Below are 19,734 nucleotides of genomic sequence, written 5' to 3' on the forward strand. Positions count from 1 at the left end.
CTACAGAGCTAGTTCCAGGACAGACTCCAAAGCCACAGAGAAACCCTGTCTCGAAAAACCAAAAAAAAAGAGAAAAGCACCATGCTCTTAACCACTCAGCTATCTCTCTAACCCCTAAGATTTTATTTTATTTTATCTATTTATTTATTTAGTTTCAGTTTTTTGAGACAGGGTTTCCCTGTGAAGTCCTGGCTGTTCTGGAACTCACTTTGTAGACTAGGCTGGCCTCGAACTCACAGAGATTCCCATACATCTGCCTCCTGAGTGCTGGGATTAAATGCATGCACTGCCACTCACTGCCTGATTAACCTTTAAGAAAATTTATAGGCTGGGCGGTGGTGGCGCACGCCTTTAATCCCAGCACTCGGGAGGCAGAGACAGGCGGATCTCTGTGAGTTCGAGACCAGCCTGGTCTACAAGAGCTAGTTCCAGGACAGACTCCAAAACCACAGAGAAACCCTGTCTCAAAAAACCAAAAAAAAAAAAAAAAAAAAAAAAAAGAAAATTTATATACTGGATTTGACAATGACTTTTTGGCTATAACACCAAAAGCACAGGGAACAACAATAACAAAAAAGATAACAGAACTTCAAAATTAAAAAGCTATTTTTTTGCATCTATTAAGCATGTTTTCTCAGTTGTATTAGTAGGGCAAATTTACATTTTATGTGCCTATATATTATTAGTACATGTTTGTATATGCACCACATGCATGTATGGTGTCCACAGAGAAGATACCAGATCCCTTGGAGACAGAGTTATGGATGGATAGTTGTGAACCATCCTGTGGGTGCCGGAAACTACCTGGGCTCTTTGTAAGAGCACCAAGTATTCTCAGCCACTGAACCATCTCTCCAGCCTCTATTTTTTTAAAGATTTACTTTTATTATTTTAAATTATATGTCTGTGTATAGGTCTGTGGCATGCATGCAGGTGCCCACAGAGGCCAGAGAGGCTGCATACCCCCGGGACTGCAGTTTCTATGTGAGGTGCCTCATATGGGTGCTAGGAATCAAACCCAGGTCTTCTGGAAGAACAGGACATGCTCTTAGCTGCTGAGCCAGCCATCTCTCCAACTCTCAAATTTTTATTTTCTGAGTCAGGGTGATGGTAGGTAGCCCAGGCTGGCCGGTGAGTGTGTAACTAGACTGGTCTTGAACTCATGATCCTCATACTCAGTTACCTAAGTAGCAGAACTACAGGTGTGGCCCACCGTGCATAGTTTACCTATTGAGATAAAACTCACAATGGCTCCCTTTGGGGGCCATTTGCTTTCAAACCAAAACACCAGCTATTATTTGTGTTCATTCTCTAATGGTTACTCTAGAGCAGTGGTTCCCAACCTTCCTAATGCTGAAACCCTTTAATACAGTTCCTCATGTTATGGTGAGTCCCAACCATAAAATTATTTCATTGCTACTTCATAACTATAATTCTGCAACTGTTATTAATCATAATATAAATTTATGAGATGCAAGATGTCTGACATGTGACCTCTAAAGGAGTTGAGAACTGCTGCTCTGGAGATAAGCACGGTATATGTGACTCAAAGATGATCTGAAGGATATCTCAGTTTGTCTTACATTGTTGTAGTAAAGAACATGACCAGCTGGTAACAGGGTGACCATCCACAGGGTTTTGGGCCCACTCACACCAATCATTAAACAATGTGCTTAATCCTTGATAAATCATTTCCCAAAGGAATCCAATTTGAATTTTAACTTCAGAAAACTCTGAATCTTTCTGTATTCAAGAATCAACTCAGCCGGGCGATGGTGGCGCACGCCTTTAATCCCAGCACTCGGGAGGCAGAGGCAGGCGGATCTCTGTGAGTTCGAGACCAGCCTGGTCTACAGAGCTAGTTCCAGGACAGGCTCCAAAGCCATAGAGAAACTCTGTCTCGAAAAACCAAAAAAAAAAAAAAAAAAAAAAAAAAAAAAAAAGAATCAACTCAAGAGCCAGGCGATGGTGGCCAGCCTGGTCTACAAGAGCTAGTTCCAGGACAGGCACCAAAGCTACAGAGAAACCCTGACTCGAAAAACCAGAAAAAAAAAAAAAAAAAAAAAAGAATCAACTCAATTACTATCAGAGAAGAAATTCTCCAGTCAAATTTCAAGTGTGTGTGTGGGGTGTATGTGTGCATGTGAGTGGGCAATCTCCTGTGTGTGAGTGTATGGAGGTCACAGGTCAATGTTTGGTATCTTTGATCTATCACTCTCCACTATATATTTTTTAATCGGGGTCTCTCATTGAACCCGGGGATCACAATTTTGGCTAGCTAACCTCCAAGATCTGCCTTTCTCAACTTCTCCAGTGGTAAAGACAGATTCATCCTGCTGCCCTCAGCTGTTTCGTGGCTTCTGGGATCTGACCTCAGGAACTCATGCTTGCCTATAAGCAGTTTACCCATGGAGCCATCTCAATCCTCCATCACATTTCTATGATGACTTACCCCAGAGCTGTCTACCAACCCAGGAACACCTCAAAAGCCAAGTATGTGTAAACTTCCTGTCATTATGGCCAAATGTCTAAGACAGAAAGAGGAACATTGACTTTGGCTTGAGGTTGTTTCAGCTTGGCCATTGCTTTGAACCTGTGGTGGTATGCACAATACACCACGGTGACAGCATATGATAGAAAAGACCTGCTGAACTCATGGTGACTGAGAAGTCCGAGACATAGGGAGACCAGGTCTTGACATCCCTTTCAAGGGCACAGCACCTTGAGGGACTGACTTCTTCCTCCATGCTCTACCGCTTGTTCGGCCATCTTCCCCTGGGCCATAGGCTAAGACCAAGCTTTTCTGGCCTTGGGGGACAATGAAGATGCAGCAGTAATCATGATCTAGAGGCTAAATGTTAAGCATAGTGTTTGGATTGTAGGTTATTTGTGGAGTGATAAAAAGGGAGAGAGAGGAAAAGGGAGAGGGCAGATAAGGTACTGAAGGGCAGCTAATGTATGCAGTAAGACATGACAGGGCCTGACAGCCTAGTAGGGGTTTGATCATGGGTGTAATTCTTTTTTTTTTTTTTTTTTTTTTTTTTTTTTTTTTGGTTTTTCGAGTCAGGGTTTCTCTGTAGCTTTGGAGCCTGTCCTGGAACTAGCTCTTGTAGACCAGGCTGGCCTCGAACTCACAGAGATCCGCCTGTCTCTGCCTCCCAAGTGCTGCATGGGTGTAATTCTTGAGTTCTTCTGAACTTGACTGGAATCAAATGAACAATGCCAATCCTTACTAATGACTTTGCTTTTGTTTGTTTGGTTTTTGGCTTTTTGTATTACTGGGAACTGAACCAAGGGCCTGGTACATTGCAGGCACACACTCTACAACCTCACTATTAATTATGGATGGGTGGAAATGTGGGTGTTTGTTATTCTGTATTTCTGAAAGAAAGAAAAAGAAAGGTGGGGGGAATCCTATACAAGTATCCAGTTTTACCATCCTGACATGTATACCTAAGTAGGTGACTCCAATTTGATGCCACGTCCAGCAAGCCAATCAGATGGTGAAGCCTGCAAGTGCAGGTCTGCTTCCGGAACTGCACAGAGCCAGACACTGTGTTATGCGAACAGGAACAACCACTATACAGGCTCTTCAGGGAATGACAAGGAATGAGAGAGTAAACGGTCTTCAAATGAACTCGGGCCAGTCTGTGGCAGCTGTGATATATGGGAAACCTTTTCTGAGGGCCATCCCCTGGTCCTGCACAGGGACATATTCTAAGAAATGTGTCCTTAGATGTTGTTTAGGTGATTTCTTTGTGTAAATGCTACATTATGAACAAAAACAGTGCATTTACACAAAGCTAGATGGTAGAGGCCTGTCATTCAGTGTGGCTGATATCAGAGGGAGGGAGGCCTAGGTGGAACTGGAGATGGAACCTGAGACACTACACATGCAAGGCAACTGCTTTCTCACTGAACTACATTCCTGACCTCGTCTGGCCTCTTGAGACACCACACATGGGATGCTGGGGTTGTTGCTGTTGTCCAGTAGGCTTTTCACTCACACATCTCTGTGAGTTTGAGACCAGCCTGGTCTACATAGTGAGTTCCAGGCCAGCCAAGGCTACACAGTGAGACTGTCTCTCAATCAATCAATAAATAAAAACAAGAATATACTCTACTACAATAAAAACTTACATAGATCAGTAAGCCATTTATTAGCACTATTAAGTATGCACTGTACACAGTTGTGCTACATTTTTACATGACTGCCACACGCTGGCTTGTTTGCACCAAGACCTGAGTCATACTCCGTATTACATCATGACAGCTGTGACCTTGATGGGCCACAGGAATTCTTCAGCTCCATTACTATCTTATGGTAATATGCAGTTTATTATTGACCAAAATGATGTTGAGGTGGCAAACAGCTGTAAATATCAAACATTGTTCTAGATACCAGAGGCCAGGAGGGACTAGAGCCAACAAAATAAGAGGTCCTGACATGGAAGAGCTTGTCTTACAGTTGTTAATACAGACGGGGGTGGTGGGGTAGGGGCCATGAAATGGGAGGAGACCACGTTCAAGATCAAGGATCTGAGAGTGTCAAGATCTGAATGACGGATGGAGGCAAGCGTGCAGGGATGTGAGGGAGGGAGGTGCGGCCCTTGCACAGGAGCAGCAAGCACACTGATGAGGCGGGAGCATGTCCAAGCCGCTCCCAAACACCAGGCCCAGGTGGAAGCCAGTTCACATGGTTTCCACCACTTTGCGAGAGGTGAGGAAAGCAGCAGCGGCTGCTGAGGACAAAGGGGCACAGAGGCTTGAGAAAGACGCTATGAAAACTTCACCTCCAGTCCTGGAGCTCGGAGAACTAGGACTTTTCCAGAACACTTCTTAAGAGAAGTTCCAGAAGGACTGTGCAAGTGTGTGTTTTCTCCCCTTCAGGAGTACAGTTCTTCATCTAAACTTATCTGGAGAAGTCTTACATCAGGATTGGCGCGCTAACTCAGGAACCATGATGTGGTGTGGTTAGTACCAATGAACAATGCCTTACTTGAAGATTAGCTGTGTGCGGGTAAGAGCTCTTGGACATGCAGCAGCACGGCCATCAGACAGGACACTTCCCTAGCTGAAAACACGGCATGGATGGAGTTCCTTGCTGCACAAGCTCAGAGCTCAAGAGGAAAATGAGGCACTGCTTTTGCTTGGTGAGGGGAAAGCACCCCAGGAAGCTAATGTTTTCACCACACGGTTATGAACTGGTCAGGTCATTCAACTAGGAGGCCAGGGTAGAAGATGAGGCTGTCTCAAAACTAAATGAATGGAGCCTACTACATTTCCGCTCTTGCTTCAGACAGTCCTGACATAGGAAACATTTTCACCCGAGAATTTACAAGCACACTGGCTCTTCTGTCCTGAGAGAAAGTGAGATGCACTACTAACTAGTTTTATTTTGAGATGGGACCTCACTCTACTGCCCAGGCTAGCCTTGAGCTTGTCATTGTCTTACTGTAACTACAGGAACAAATCACCACACCTAGCCCACTGCAGTTTTCTATAATCCCAACAGGCTAACGCGGGAAGATCGTGAGTTCGGGGCCAGCCAAGGCTATGAGAAGATGGGCAGAATCCTAACTGGAACTCAGAATTATTTTGGTCTTATGGTATGTGAGGCTACATAGTAAGATCCTGTCTCAAATAACACACTCCCATTGCCAAAAACAAACAAAATTCACAACCAAAACACTTTGTCAGTGATTCACTTTAACTGGGTATGACTGCTCCAAAGGACTGTTTCTAGTACCAGTCTCTCTGGGGAAAGGATGACTGGCCACTTCACTAAGTTGTGAGCCTCTGGAAGCTACCTAAAGTTCCAAACATGTGCTGAATAGGGGGCAGGTTCAGGGAAAGGATGGCCACTCTGGAATGGATGTTTGATACAAGGCTCTGGAATGTCAAATTAAAACAACAACAACAACCTAACCTTTAGATCATTACTGACAAGAATCTGAATCTACTACCAAGTCCTAAGAACAAAATAACCTTGACAATTATCTGAAAGGTTTTCAAGAAAAATTTATTTCATAAATTAATTCATGTAACAGTGGGCATTTAGAGTCACAAACTATCGAACAGAAAAGGAACTGTAGGGGCATCATGTATTACCAAAGATGGACACATTTCACTGAACTATTAGCCATGATAACAGAGGAACACATGAGACAGCAACTTATTTAGATACTAGCTCAAGGGGGCCTCTTGTTGAGAATTCAAATTGAATTCAACACCAGAGTCTTGTAGGGACAAAACAAGCCTTGAACTCAGCTCGCTGTGCTGGATGGTGGGTGTATGAGGAACCCAGCTTCACAATCAAGATAGCTTTTGCTGCTCAACATGTGCTAAAAGGGAATATTAATTGTGATTTGAACAAAACTAAGTCTCCCTTCCTAGCCAGTTCTATGCAGAAGTTCAGTTCAGGAAAGCAGCCCTCTCCTGACAGGAACCCAGGGGAGGTCATTCCACACCTCTGGCCAATTCTTTACACTTTGGATACAGCCACCCATAATGTGGTCATTAAAAAGGCCCTTTTCATGATACTAGAGGAAAGCTGTAGAAATAAAACAAGGGGACTAAAGAAAAGCACCAGCTGCATACTCCCCTCCCCCGGGGGCAGGAGGAAAGCATCACGACCTAAGTTGTCTTGTGCAGATCTTAATGCTCATGGGACAGAGGAGGTGAAGCCCTGGCCAGCCTGGGAGACCAAGGGCTGTGTCCACTTGGCTGCACTGCAGCCCTGGGCCTGCTGCCACAGTCCTGCAGACTTGCTGCTGTTCTTAGCCTGGTGGGCAGAGGATATGCCCCAGGGGAAGGATGCCCACGGAGTAGGATCTAGAATTGACCTCAGGTTGGCTCTGGAGCCCTCACAAAAGACCCTTTCAGGCAAAATGTGAAAAAAAAAAAAAAAAAAAAAGTCATGATTTTCACAGCTCTTGGAGGAGCACAAAGTTTAGGATTCACAGCATGAGTTTCCGAGCTCTTCAAAGCTCGAGTAAGGCAAAAGCTATACGTCTTTCTACTGCGCCTCCCTCGCAGTCGGCTCTTCCAGCAGGGGCAGCAGAGAAGACACACAATCTGCTTTCACAGGTGATGAGGTACATCTAGACAAATGGAGGGGAAAGACTGAACAGAGAGCAGGAAGAGAAGATGAGAAGCACTAACGGGAGGGAAGGAGGCTGCTACAGCTAAAAAACAAAACATAGCAAAGGAAATGGGCTGAAACCTGGTTGGGGCTGAGGTCTCTCTCCTTTCTCCATAACCTTAACTTCTGGAGCTGAGCGCTACTAAGCTGTGCTTACTGGCAGTTTCTATCACTTGGGGTGGGAGCTCCCCACCCTCAGAAATTCCAACTCCCAGCTCAGAACAGGTCTGTAGTTCCGGCTGTGACATCCCCACCACGAGTTATCTCCCATCATGCTCAGGTTCCAAGACTGGCCGACTGTGAACCTGGATGGTAAGACAGGCGTGGCCGAGTGGGACCTACTCAGTGAGTAAACTTCTCTTAGCTCTGAAGTAAAGAGCCTTTGCCAAGGAAAGGCCGAGAACTGCAGTGTCCCTCCTAGGACTGCCCAGGACTAGGGTGGAGCTGTGTCTCTCCAGTACTGCCAACAGTCCAGGCCAGTTCAACCCTTGTCACAGGCAAATTTGGAAGCTCTGTCATGCTGCCGGTGCCACAGTTGTGTACACCTCACCTTTTGTCTTCTGGGTGATCTGGATGCCCTAGTGACCCTGGTGTTGAAACTGGTCAACGGTTGTTTACTGCCTGCTAGCTTGCAAGCTGTCTAATGTACAGTGTCTTAGATGTACTTGTGGCACAATGTGTAGCCCACTCCACTTCCTGCAGTCACATGACAGAGCTCAGAAGCACAGAGTACCTTAGAATCCTGCCCCAGGAAGGGAAGCGTTGGGGTGAACAAAGACCACATCTGTACGGTCTGGGCAACATGGCTAAGACAGGGATTTGCACACAACACTGAGGGCCAGCATACACACTAGCCCACACTCTTCTCATCCAAGGGGTCAGGACCTTCAAAGACTCCACAGACAAGCAGCTGTGTGCTAATTTATTTAACAGCTGAGGTGGTGAAGGTCATGGTACATTTTCCCTCTGCTCATGTCTATTTTTCTGTTCCAGTGTGGCCTAGCCCATCAACCTACAAAGGATAGGCACGTAAAGACCGCAGGCCTGCACCCCTTCTCCCCAGCCAGGGAACGAAGGAATTCTAGGAGCGGTGGCTAACATTCAGCACAGCGCCATGCACTCTTCTCTACAGACAGAAAAACGTCCCTGGACCGAGCTAGGAGCATGGCAAGAGGTGACTGGCACCCAATGGCTGGGATGAGCAGCCTACTCATCAGGCAAGGAATGCTAACTATCTGTACGTGAACTGTGGGGTAGATGGAAAGAGTGTGAGATCCTGAAATGAGAAAACACAAGGCGAGCCTTGGAGAGCATGGTGAGGGCACAGTGGGAAGAAGACTCTGGGGCTGCTGCCCAGACAAGGCAGCCTACTGCCTGCAGACTCCTTGGGTACAAACTGAGAAACTGCACTACTTCCAGCATGTGAACCATTTCCAGTAGGTTTGGCAAAGGACCAGACTATGTGAGGCTCTCGCAGAGGCAACTGGCTCTGGGATGTTGGGGTCTTACTGGAGGGATGGCTCGCTGGGTCTCATCTATCCATCAGCTCTCTCCTACTCCTAAAGCAGGCACTCAAGCAGCTGCAAATGCCCCAGGCCAGCCTCTGTCACCACTGTCCCAACTTTGCCATATACCAACATTTCACAGAAGACCACACTCAACCTTAATCTTTTTGAGAGCTCTGCTTTTACATATGCCACTAAACAGCTACGTGTACTAAGTGGGCAGGACGGAGGAGGAGGATGAAAAGAGCTTCCTCGAATGAGCTACATGAGAAGCTGGAGACGGGGAGGGGCTGCCTGAAACATAAATGGGGACACTCCCCATCCATGTGCTGATCAAATGCCTGTCACATATTCTCTTAAGACTTGTATCGCCTTTCTCCTTAATGTCTTACAAAGTGTTTTAAAATCACATTTAGAGACCCCAAACATGCAGCAATAATAATACAAAAACAAAAAAGAAAAAAATGAAAATTATCAACACTACATTAAAAAAGTGCAACTTACGTTGGGGCCTGGTTGGGCTCCTCTGGCACTAGTGACCCACACTCACAGATGGGAGAAAAGATGGGGCAAAGCCACAAACACACAAACACACACATTCTCTCAGTCTAAAGATCCTGGGCAGAGATAAGGAAACACACCAGTTGGCCAGTTGCCCCCCAGGCCGGGTTTCTACATCTTGGTCGAGCAGCACCATAAACAGAGGAACTTCCATGTGGATGCACAAACACTGAGTCCTTAGATTCCTAGTGTTGCTTAGGATGTGTGGTTTCTTCCACCTGTGATGGGAGACAGGAAGGAGGTGTCCTGATGTCATTCAAGACCATTCCCAGGAGAAAGGGAGCATTCCTGAGGCTCTATACTCAGCAGTAGAATTAGAGGACCCTTCTTCACCAGCTTCTAAAAAGGCTGCACCTTGAAATAAGTAAAAATTCACGGACTGGGCATCGTTGAGTGGTTTAGGCATAGGGCAAAATCAGGGAACCTATTCCAGAGAGGTCTAAAAAGATCCAGCATGGAGACCCGGCTGCAGAGTTCTCAGCAACTCGCTGACTGCTCCAGCGCCTCCTCCTTGGCAAAGAAAGTCTCCAGTTCCAGCAGCTTCTGGATCAAAAGCGCATCCAGCTCTCGAGTCTGCAGAGCCGCCTTCTGGGCCCTTGTGAAGCTGCCCACCAGCTTCACTTTCCCTCGAGCGCGTCTCTTTCGGGGCAGGGTAAAATCCTGGAATTCCAGAACACGCTTCCTTTTCTGCTGGCTGACGGAGACCAGTGTGCCATTTCGTTCTTTGGGTTCCTCGAAGATGGTCTCTAAACACCTGAGGATAGAGTACAACTCACAATCACCAGCGGGAACTCACAGAGCCCAGCTGGTCACCAAAGCTGCCTGTGCTGACTCCCAACTCGACTGTTTCCTATGGCCAGCAGCTATTTCCATGCATATGAGAAATATGTGCACAAAGTGAAAAAAGTTCAAAGAGAGGGTATACAGCACAATTAAGGCTAGCTCCTCACTCCAGTGCGTATAACACCACTAACCGCTGGTTTTGTGTATGTTCTCCAAAGTTAATATGTAGACACACTGAAGTAACATAGTAGACACTGGGCAAACAGCAAACCTTTTGTCACAGCCCAGGCTGGCCTCAAACTCCCTGTGTAGCTAAGGATGACCTAATTTCCTGCCTCCCTGACCTCTGCCTCCCAAGTGTCTGGATTACAGGCATGCTGATCTACCATGCCAGGCTCTAGACAGTAAACCTTTTCATTTCTGCGAGCCATGTGGTTCTCAATCACAAAATTGAGTTTTCGTTTTGTGAACAAAGCTATTAGCCCACAAACCATAAAAATAATAAAATGCCGGGCGGTGGTGGCACACGCCTTTAATCCCAGCACTCATGAGGCAGAGGCAGGCGGATCTCTGTGAGTTTGAGGCCAGCCTGGTCTACAAGAGCTAGTTCCAGGACAGGTGCCAAAGCTACAGAAAAACTCTATCTCAAAAAAACCCAAAAATAAATAAATAAAACAAATAAAAACTGGTGTCTGGGGATATAGTCTTTGTCTAGGACACATGAGGGCCTGGGTACAACCCCCACATGGTTTTTTGTTTTTGTTTTAGTTTTTTAAAGACAGGGTTTCTCAGTGTAGCCCTGGATGTCCTAGAACTGGCTCTATAGACCAAGTTAGCCTTAAACTCAGAGATCCAGCTGGGTGGTGGAGGTGCACGCCTTTAATCCCAGCACTCGGGAGGCAGAGGCAGGCAGACCTCCGTGAGTTCGAGGCCAGCCTGGTCTACAAGAGCTAGTTCCAGGACAGGAACTAAAAAGCTACGGAGAAACCCTGTCTCGAAAATCAAAAAAAAAAAAGAATCTCAGAGATCCACCTGCCTCTGCCTCCTTAGTGCTGGGATTGAAGGTGTGCGGCTAGCACCACCCAGCTTTCAGCATGGTCTTTAAAAAAAATAAACTAGGGGGCTGGAGAGATAGCTCAGAGGTTAAGAGCACTGACTGCTCTTCAGAGGTCCTGAGTTCAATCCCCAGCAACCACATGGTGGCTCACAACCATCTGTAATGAGATCTGGTGCCCTCTTCTGGCCTGCAAGTATATATGCAAGCAGAACACCATATACATAATAAATAAAAAAATCTTAAAAAAATTGTTAAAAAAAAAATAAAAAATAAACTAAAAGTTAGGTTGGGTCATGGAGTTGCACTCCTTTGATCCCAGCACTCAGGAGGAGCAGAGGCAGGTAAATCTGAGTTTGAAGCCAGCCTGGTCTACAGAGCCAGCTCCAGGGCATTGAGGGCTACACAGAGAAACCCTGTTTCAAAACCAACAAACAGCAACATCAACAAAGAGGAAAGTCAGGTGTGGAGATGCAAGTCTCTAATCCCAACTATCAGTGAGGCGGAAGGAGGGTCACGTGGTTTGGGGACAGGCTTTGAGTGGGCCTAGAACTGTGAACTGGTGGCATGTATCTCCACAGCAGCAAACAGCACACTGCCGCACGTGGGGCTCCTCCTACCCATCAAAGACCCCGAAGCTTGTTTTCATTGAATACAATACTGTCTGATTCATTTTCAACAGCACATATTATATTTCATAATAAAAATGGAGCAAAGTTGAGTGGAAATCCTAGTAACGGACACTTTCGGTTGTTTCCAGTTTTCCCATCACTCAGCAATCCTGCAATGAATAGTCTCCTGAAAATGAATGTCTTATAGGCAGAGCCATGTATAAATACCGGGATAAAATGCCAGGAATTTTTTCCTTTATCCCAGATAAAACAGTCAATAACTGTCACTGCTTCAAACTGAATTTTGATCCCAAGGTGGCCAAGTGACATTTGTCTGTATTTGGGCTTGAAATCACGGTTGAAACAGTAATTAGCAGCACAGATGAAGCTAGCCAGTGTATTCAGCAAACACAGACGCAAGGTAAACACATCTATGAGCCCAAAGCCCACAAAGACTTCTTTTCTATCATGTCACTGACCCAGGTCAAGGATTTGGAACCCGAACCCCCATTCTAGCTATTTCTAAAGTCCAATACTGGGCCAGAATTGGGGGCACCTTTGATCCCAGAATTCTTCCAAGGCAAAGGCAGGTAGATCTGTGAATTTTACACTAGCCAAGCCTGCACAACGAGAGTACCTCACAAAGGAACCCCAACAACAAAACCTCAATCAATACTGGGCAGAGCTAAATAGGACTGCCTGAGTGCGAAAGATGAGGTGTCAATCATTCTAGCACCGCCCCCTTAGCCCAGCCACAGGAGTTACCTGTTCGCAGGAGGAGACTTGTAATTCTTATTTGTATATATTTCTTCTAAACTGAACTCTTTTTTCTTTAACCTGCAAAGAGAAAAAAGAATTCTTCACACCTGCTTTCACTTACACATTGCTTTAAGTTGAAAAGTCAAACCCTGTTCACTCCATTCCTGTGGCCAGAGCTGCAGCCGGAAGGCAGGCCACAGCACATAAAGCAAATGGGCGGCTACAGTTTCACCCGGCTGTGCACATTGACTGACAGCTTTCTCTGGCTCATTTTGGGTTGAGGCACTTCCTCCTCTGAAGTGCTGGGGTTACAGACAAGAGCCTGCACCCAGCTGCTTTCTCTTCAGCAGCAGTGCTGAGCTCTAACACTGACTTGGCCACCCAGTTTTTTAATATTCTTTTTCATGGCTTGGAAATTATAAGCTTTACTGGCTGGCAAGAATTTAATGAACACAATAAACTTTTGCTGGGTTTATTTTTATTCTATTATTTAAAAAATTATTTTATGACCGGGTGGTGGTGGCGCACAACTTTAAGCCCAGCACTCGGGAGGCAGAGGCAGGTGGATCTCCATGAGTTCGAGGCCAGCCTGGTCTACAAGAGCTAGTTCCAGGACAGGCTCCAAAGCTACAGAGGAACCCTGTCTCAAAAAACAAAAAAATAAAATAATTTTATGTATGTGGGGTTTTGCCTGCATGTACATCTATGCACTATGTGCCTGTCTGGTACCTGAGCAGTCAAGACAAATCCATGTGGGTGCTGAGAATGGAAGCCAAGTCATTTGCCAGTGCTTTTTTTTTTTTTTTTTTTTTTTTTGGTTTTTCGAGACAGGGTTTCTCTGTAGCTTTGGTGCCTGTCCTGGAACTAGCTCTTGTAGACCAGGCTGGCCTCGAACTCACAGAGATCTGCCTGCCTCTGCATTCCGAGTGCTGGGACTAAAGGCGTGCGCCACCACCGCCTGGCTTGCCAGTGCTTTTAACAACTGGTCAATTCTCCAGCCCTTAAGAGATCTTTTTTTTTTTTTTTTTTTTTTTTTTAAGGTTTCTCTGTTTAGCTGACTGTCCTGGAACTCACTCTGTAAACCATCCTGGCCTCAAACTCACAGACTATCTGCCTGCCTCTTGAGTGCTGGGATTAAAGGTCTGAGCCACCAAATCTGGCCCTAAGTCTTTAAATACATTTTTATTTTTAACAGGTGAAATGGCTCAGAGATGGTCTTCTAATTTCAGATGCACGCGACAGCACATGTGTGCCCATACACAAAATAAATACATGTAGAATAGTTTTTCAGTTATATTTTCCTTGGAAACAAGAGTGTGTTCTGTTGCCCAGGGTGACCTTAAGCCCCTTTGAACCTTCACCTCTGAAGGGGATGAACTACAGGAGCATGCCACTCCACCAGCTGATTTCCTTTCTATCTGTACGGTGATGAGGGTCCCTCCCAGGGCCTTACACACAAGTGTGAGTGTGCTCTTATTTACTTATTTATTTGTGGAGATAGTGTTGGTATTAAAGGCGCTATCACTACCTGCCTAGCTTCAAGCTTTTGATTACATCCACTTACTGCTGGAATTACAAGTATAAGCACTAGAGAGTCATATCTTTTTGTCTTATTTTTGAGACAGGGTTTCTCTGTGTAACAGTCCTGGCTGTCCTGGCACTCAGAGATCCACCTGCCTCTGCCACTATTGGGATTAAAGGTGTGTGCTGCCACCACAACCACCACCTGATCAATGATTTAAATACTCTATTGTCTAGATGTACTAGCTTATCCAGTCCCTACTAAATAAAGTACATGCTTCTTACATCTAGGTTTAGAGAGTTATAAATAAAACCAATGTAAATGTCTGTGAAGTTTTGTGGTATATACCTTCCCAACTTGTGGACAAAAATCTCTGGAATACGACTGCTGTAATGTGTGGTTAGTCTGTTTAATTCTGAAGACACTACACGCTACCCAGCAACGCAGTCAGGTTCCTGCTGCTCTGGGGCCCAGCTAGCATTGGTTCTGCATTTGTCCTTACTGTAAGGTGCAACTCCCCAATGACACACCACACCAGGGGCCTTTCAGGAGTGTATTCCTATTGGTTTCTTCTTTGACACCATGTCAATTCAGGAATTTTGCCCATTTTTTAATTGGGATGTTCATTTTCTTACTGAGTTTTGAGTTCTTTATGGCCTGAGGATAAAAACAAAGAGGAATGGACATTGCTGCTCATGCAGTAGGGCTTGGGTTTGGTTCCAGCACCACTGGGCAGGGAGAAGGAGGAGCTGCGTATTTTGGATAATAGTCCTTACTTAGATTCCTTAAACTAAATGTATGTACATTTTGCATCTTTTTTCCTCCAAGATTGTAGTCTTCTAATTTTCTATCAACCATCCACCAATCTACCTACCTGCCCACCCACAAATCATCCATCCATCCATCCATCCATCCATCCATCCACCCACCTAATTCTTAGCATCCGCTTTCCTTCCAGCCACCCAATTCTTATCCACTTTCCCACCAACCAAGCAATCAACCAGGTCTGGCTATAAAGCTAAGGCTAGCCTCACACAAAGCCCTACTGAAAGCTTTGCAAACACTGGATTACTGGCATGTGTCACCAATGTCAGCCACTTGATATTCACTTTCTTGATTGTAGCATTTGATGGGAGAGAAAGAAAGGCTAACTTTCCTGAAATTCAATGTATGCAAAGGCCGTAGCCTACTCCAGATTCATGCAAATTGGTAACTGTATTTGCTTGTTTGTATTGCTATTGTACCTACAATTAGATCTTTGGTTTATTCTGATTTAACCAAATCTTTTACACATGGAAATCAAAATTTACACATAGCAACCAGCACCACTTGTTAGAAAGATTCGCTTCCACACTGAATGGCCATGATACTTTTGTTGAAATCCATCCATTTTAGAAGTATACTTCTGGCTTCTGTCTCATCACCTCAGAAAGTTACCTTTAGGATACTACCATACTCTCTTGATTATTGTAGCTTCATCTAATTTTGTGTTTTGTTTTGGTTTTTTGAGACAGAGTTTCTGTGATGCTTTGAAGCCTGTCCTGGAACTAGTTCTTGTAGACTGGGCTGGCCTCCATCCCACAGAGATCAGCCTGCCTCTGCCTCCCGAGTGCTGAGATTAAAGGTGTGCACCACCACCGCCTGGCAATTTTGTGTATTTTTATAGTAAAATCTGAAGAGCATGATATCTGCCATCAAATTGCATTTGTTTTTTCAAAGAAAATCTCACCTTATAGTCCAAGCTGCCTTTAAACTCTGCTGGGACTATAGGCATGTGCCAGTACCATGCTTGGCCATTTCAACTATTTTAAATTTTACTGTTTATTTTTGGTGTGTGTGTTATTTGTACATAGACTGCATGGCTATATACTCATACTTGTGCATGTAGAAACTAGAGGAGGAGCCGGGCAGTGGTGGCGCACGCCTTTAATCCCAGCACTCGGGAGGCAGAGACAGGCGGATCTCTGTGAGTTCGAGGCCAGCCTGGTCTACAAGAGCTAGTTCCAGGACAGGCTCCAAAGCCACAGAGAAACCCTGTCTCGAAAAACCAAAAAAAAAAAAAAAAAGAAAAAGAAACTAGAGGAGGACAATTGAGTCTCTTCCTCTATTTCTGTTCACCTTATTCCTTTCAGACAAGGTCTCTCAGGGAGAAAGAAATGACCAGTCATTAAGGGCACTTGTTGCTCTTCCAGGACCCGAGTTCCAATTCCAGCACCCACATGGTGGCTCACAATTGTCTCTAACTTCACTTTCTAGGGATCTAATGCCCTCTTCTGCTCTGTGCAGACCCTGCATGCATATGGTGCACATACAAACATGAAGGCTAAACACTTACACATGTACACACATAATTAAGAGAAAAAAATAAAGACAATCTCTTTCTCTGAACAGGAAGCTTACCATTTTGGGTAGGCTGTACAGCTATCCAGTGACTCCACCCCCAACTGTGGGGTCACAAGCATGTGTAGTCACGTTCAAGTTTTATTTAGGTGTTTGTTATTAAACTCAGGGCCTCATGCTTGAACAGCGTGCAATCTTCTCCACCAAGGCATTTTCCTAACCCAAGTAAACTGCATATGTAATAAGTTTAAAATAAATCAGTTCTTCTACAAGACTGCTTTAACTATTTTTTTATTTCATTTTATTAGGTATTTCGAGACAGGGTTTCTCTGTGTAACAACTCTGGCTGTCCTGGAATTTACTCTGTAGACCAGGCTGGCCTTGAACTCAAGAGACCTGCCTACCTCTGCCTCCCAAGTACTGTGATTAAAGGCATTTGTTACCACTGACCAGATGTTTTAACTATTCTTGGTGATTTTTTTCCCATAAGGCATTTTACAACCTAGCTGTTAATTTCTAGGGGGGGAAAGCTGTTAGTTCTTTAACAGACTGCAGCAAATCTGAAAACCGATCCCAGATAGTGTACTGTCTTGGCAACATCAAGTCTTCCTTCAACCCCCTCAATAATCACCATAGGTTTTTCTATTTATAGATGATCTTCAGCCTAGGCCAGCCTTTAACTTTTTTTTTTTTTTTTTTTTGAGACAGGGTTTATCTGTAGCTTTGGAGCCTGTCCTGGAACTAGCTCTTGTAGACCAGGCTGGCCTCGAACTCACAGAGATCCGCCTGCCTCTGCCTCCCGAGTGCTGGGCTTAACGGTGTGTGCCACCACTGCCCAGCTCAGCCTTTAACTTCTTATGTGCCTAAGAAAGACCTCAATTTTTGATTCTCCTATCCACCTCTCTTGTGCTGGGATTAGAGGTGTGCACAAAATGAAGCCCCGATGAGTAAACCCAGAGCCTAAGCAATCCCTCTATCTTCATCTATCTTCACCCAATTTATCAGATTATAGTAAGAATCTAATGTAGCCAGTCATGGCGGCATAAACCTTTAGTCCCAGCACTTGGAAGGCAGAGAGGCAGGCAAATCTCTGTAAGTTTGGGGCCAGTTTGATTTATATAGCAAGTTCAAGGCCAGTCAGAGGTACATAATGAAACCCTGGCTTATCTCAAATAAAAACAAAAAGCAGGACAGTGTTCTTTTAGTTGATGCTGGTTAGGATTTTACTTTTCCAAATATTAGGTGAGCTAGGTCTCTTTTCCTCTTCTATTTATTCTTACATTCTGTGCTAGCAGTAAATCTCAAGACTGCAATTAGCCAGGCCCCAACCCCAGACTACTCTAAGGACCATAAGGGTCAGTATCCAAGCTCTGTTCTGCAGAGAAAAGAAGCCCAAGATCAGGCCACAGAATACTGTCAATCACAAGCCACCCTGGAAAGCTCTGTCCCAGCCCCCCAAACACTACACAAAGCCTGCCCCCCACCCCAACTCAGTTCTCTCCTGAGAAGAGGCAGCTTCCATGCTGTGTCTTTCCCAGTGGATCTCGTGTGTGCGGTCTGACGTGAGGTGTGACTGTGGCATTCCAGGACCTTTCCCAGTGGATCTCGTGTGTGCGGTCTGATGTGAGGTGTGACTGTGGCATTCCAGGACACTTTCCAGTGGATCTCGTGTGTGCGGTCTGATGTGAGGTGTGACTGTGGCATTCCAGGACACTTTCCAGTGGATCTCGTGTGTGCGGTCTGACGTGAGGTGTGACTGTGGCATTCCAGGACACTTTCCAGTGGATCTCGTGTGTGCGGTCTGACGTGAGGTGTGACTGTGGCATTCCAGGACACTTTCCAGTGGATCTCGTGTGTGCGGTCTGACGTGAGGTGTGACTGTGGCATTCCAGGACACTTTCCAGTGGATCTCGTGTGTGCGGTCTGACGTGAGGTGTGACTGTGGCATTCCAGGACCTTTCCCCTCAGAGCTGTAACTAAAACTTACTCGGATAGGTGCTCCTGGTGCCCGGGCTCCCCTGGGAACCCACCCGTCATCTTAGGTCCACCCTTAGCAGACTCACTTTCCGGCTTACTCAGCACTCAGCACCCCGTTCACTAGTGACAACTGGTGTACAACCTGACAGGTGTAAAAGCTTCCCTGAGACCATGGAAGTGACTGCGGAGCATCTGGTGCCCCTCTGGTCCTTTTGGAGGCAGAGGTACCCCTAGCCATGTTTTTAAAGTTATGGTTAGCCCACTTCATCTAACCCTGCCTGTTTCCCTATCCTTAGAGCTGCAATGCTGCTGTTTCTTTAGCCCCATCAGGCTATTGCTCCCCTTTCTGATGTCTTCTCCTCAGCACCCCTGGTTTCCTTTTCTCCCTTCTCAGTGACAGGCTGCTCAAATCAACCCTTCCTGGTGCCTACTTTCAGCCTACTGGCAGCTTCTAGTTAACTGCTAATCGCTCTTACTCCGCTATGGGACCCCTTTTACCTCCCTATATCCAGTCTAAATCAGCCAGGAGGTTGTGGGGGTGAATGGCTTGGTCAGGGTACATGTCTCCTACTCATTAAGCAAACACTCTCAAAATAGAAAAGGATTAAGGCCCTATACCACAAATTCTCCCACCTTTTTAAAAATGGTTTTATTTAACTTTTTTATTTTATGTACATTGATATGAAGTGTCAGATCCTTACAATTTCACTGTGTCTATTCTCAAGAAATCTTTTAAGACTATCTTTTTTTAAAAAAAAAAAAAGATTTATTATGAGCACTCGGGAGGCAGAGACAGGCAGATCTCTGTGAGTTTGAGGCCAGCCTGGTCTACAAGAGCTAGTTCCAGCAGGAACCAAAAGCTACAGAGAAACAATCCAAAAAAAAAAAAAAAAAAAAAAGATTTATTATGGATATAGAGTTCTGTCTGCATGTATGCCTGTAAGTCAGAAGAGGGCACCAGATCTCATTAAAGATGGTTGTGAGCCACTATGTGCTTGCTGGGAATCGAACTCAAAACCTCTGGGAAAACAGCCACTGTTTGTAACTACTGAGCCACCTCTCCAGCCCTCTTTCAGACTATTGTATCGAGGATCATTTAACTCAGTTCACTGAGTATCGTTTGACACAGTTCTCACCTCCCTAATGTACCCATCTCTTGTTTCAGACCCTGACCTCTACATAATACTCACTAAATAACACTGCCTGGCTACTTTGAAGAATGTTGGTTGTTAGTCCCTCCCAGGTCAAATTCATGACCACCAATTGTGGCCTTGCCCATTGGCCTATTAAATATCAGTATCACTCCTTACCTCTCCCGCATCCTTCTCTTTGGTACTGCTCCTCAAGGAACACATTTTATGGCAAACTGGATTCCAGACTGCAATACTACCCTAAACCCCCAACCACTACGTCCAAACGTTCACACCTTGATTCTCTGCAACACTCAAGTTTACCACCGCCTACACGTTGAGTGGGCT

The 19,734-nt window shown here is 45.3% G+C and overlaps 1 protein-coding gene across 1 annotated transcript in view; it reads right to left on the reverse strand.

Moving 5' to 3' along the window:
• Window positions 1-4,172: 4,172 nt before the first annotated feature.
• Prr14l (proline rich 14 like) overlaps window positions 4,173-19,734 on the reverse strand; it is a 64,156-nt gene continuing 48,594 nt past the window's right edge. The window contains exons 8-9 of the mRNA XM_057771592.1: window positions 12,424-12,495; window positions 4,173-9,964 (exon numbers count right to left, since the gene is read on the reverse strand). Of these exons, the coding sequence (XP_057627575.1) occupies window positions 9,688-9,964; window positions 12,424-12,495 (349 nt within the window). The 3' untranslated portion in view covers window positions 4,173-9,687. The remainder of the gene's footprint in view (window positions 9,965-12,423; window positions 12,496-19,734) is intronic.

This window comes from Chionomys nivalis, chromosome 6 (genome assembly GCF_950005125.1).
Source record: "Chionomys nivalis chromosome 6, mChiNiv1.1, whole genome shotgun sequence".
Classification (NCBI taxonomy): Eukaryota; Metazoa; Chordata; class Mammalia; order Rodentia; family Cricetidae; genus Chionomys; species Chionomys nivalis.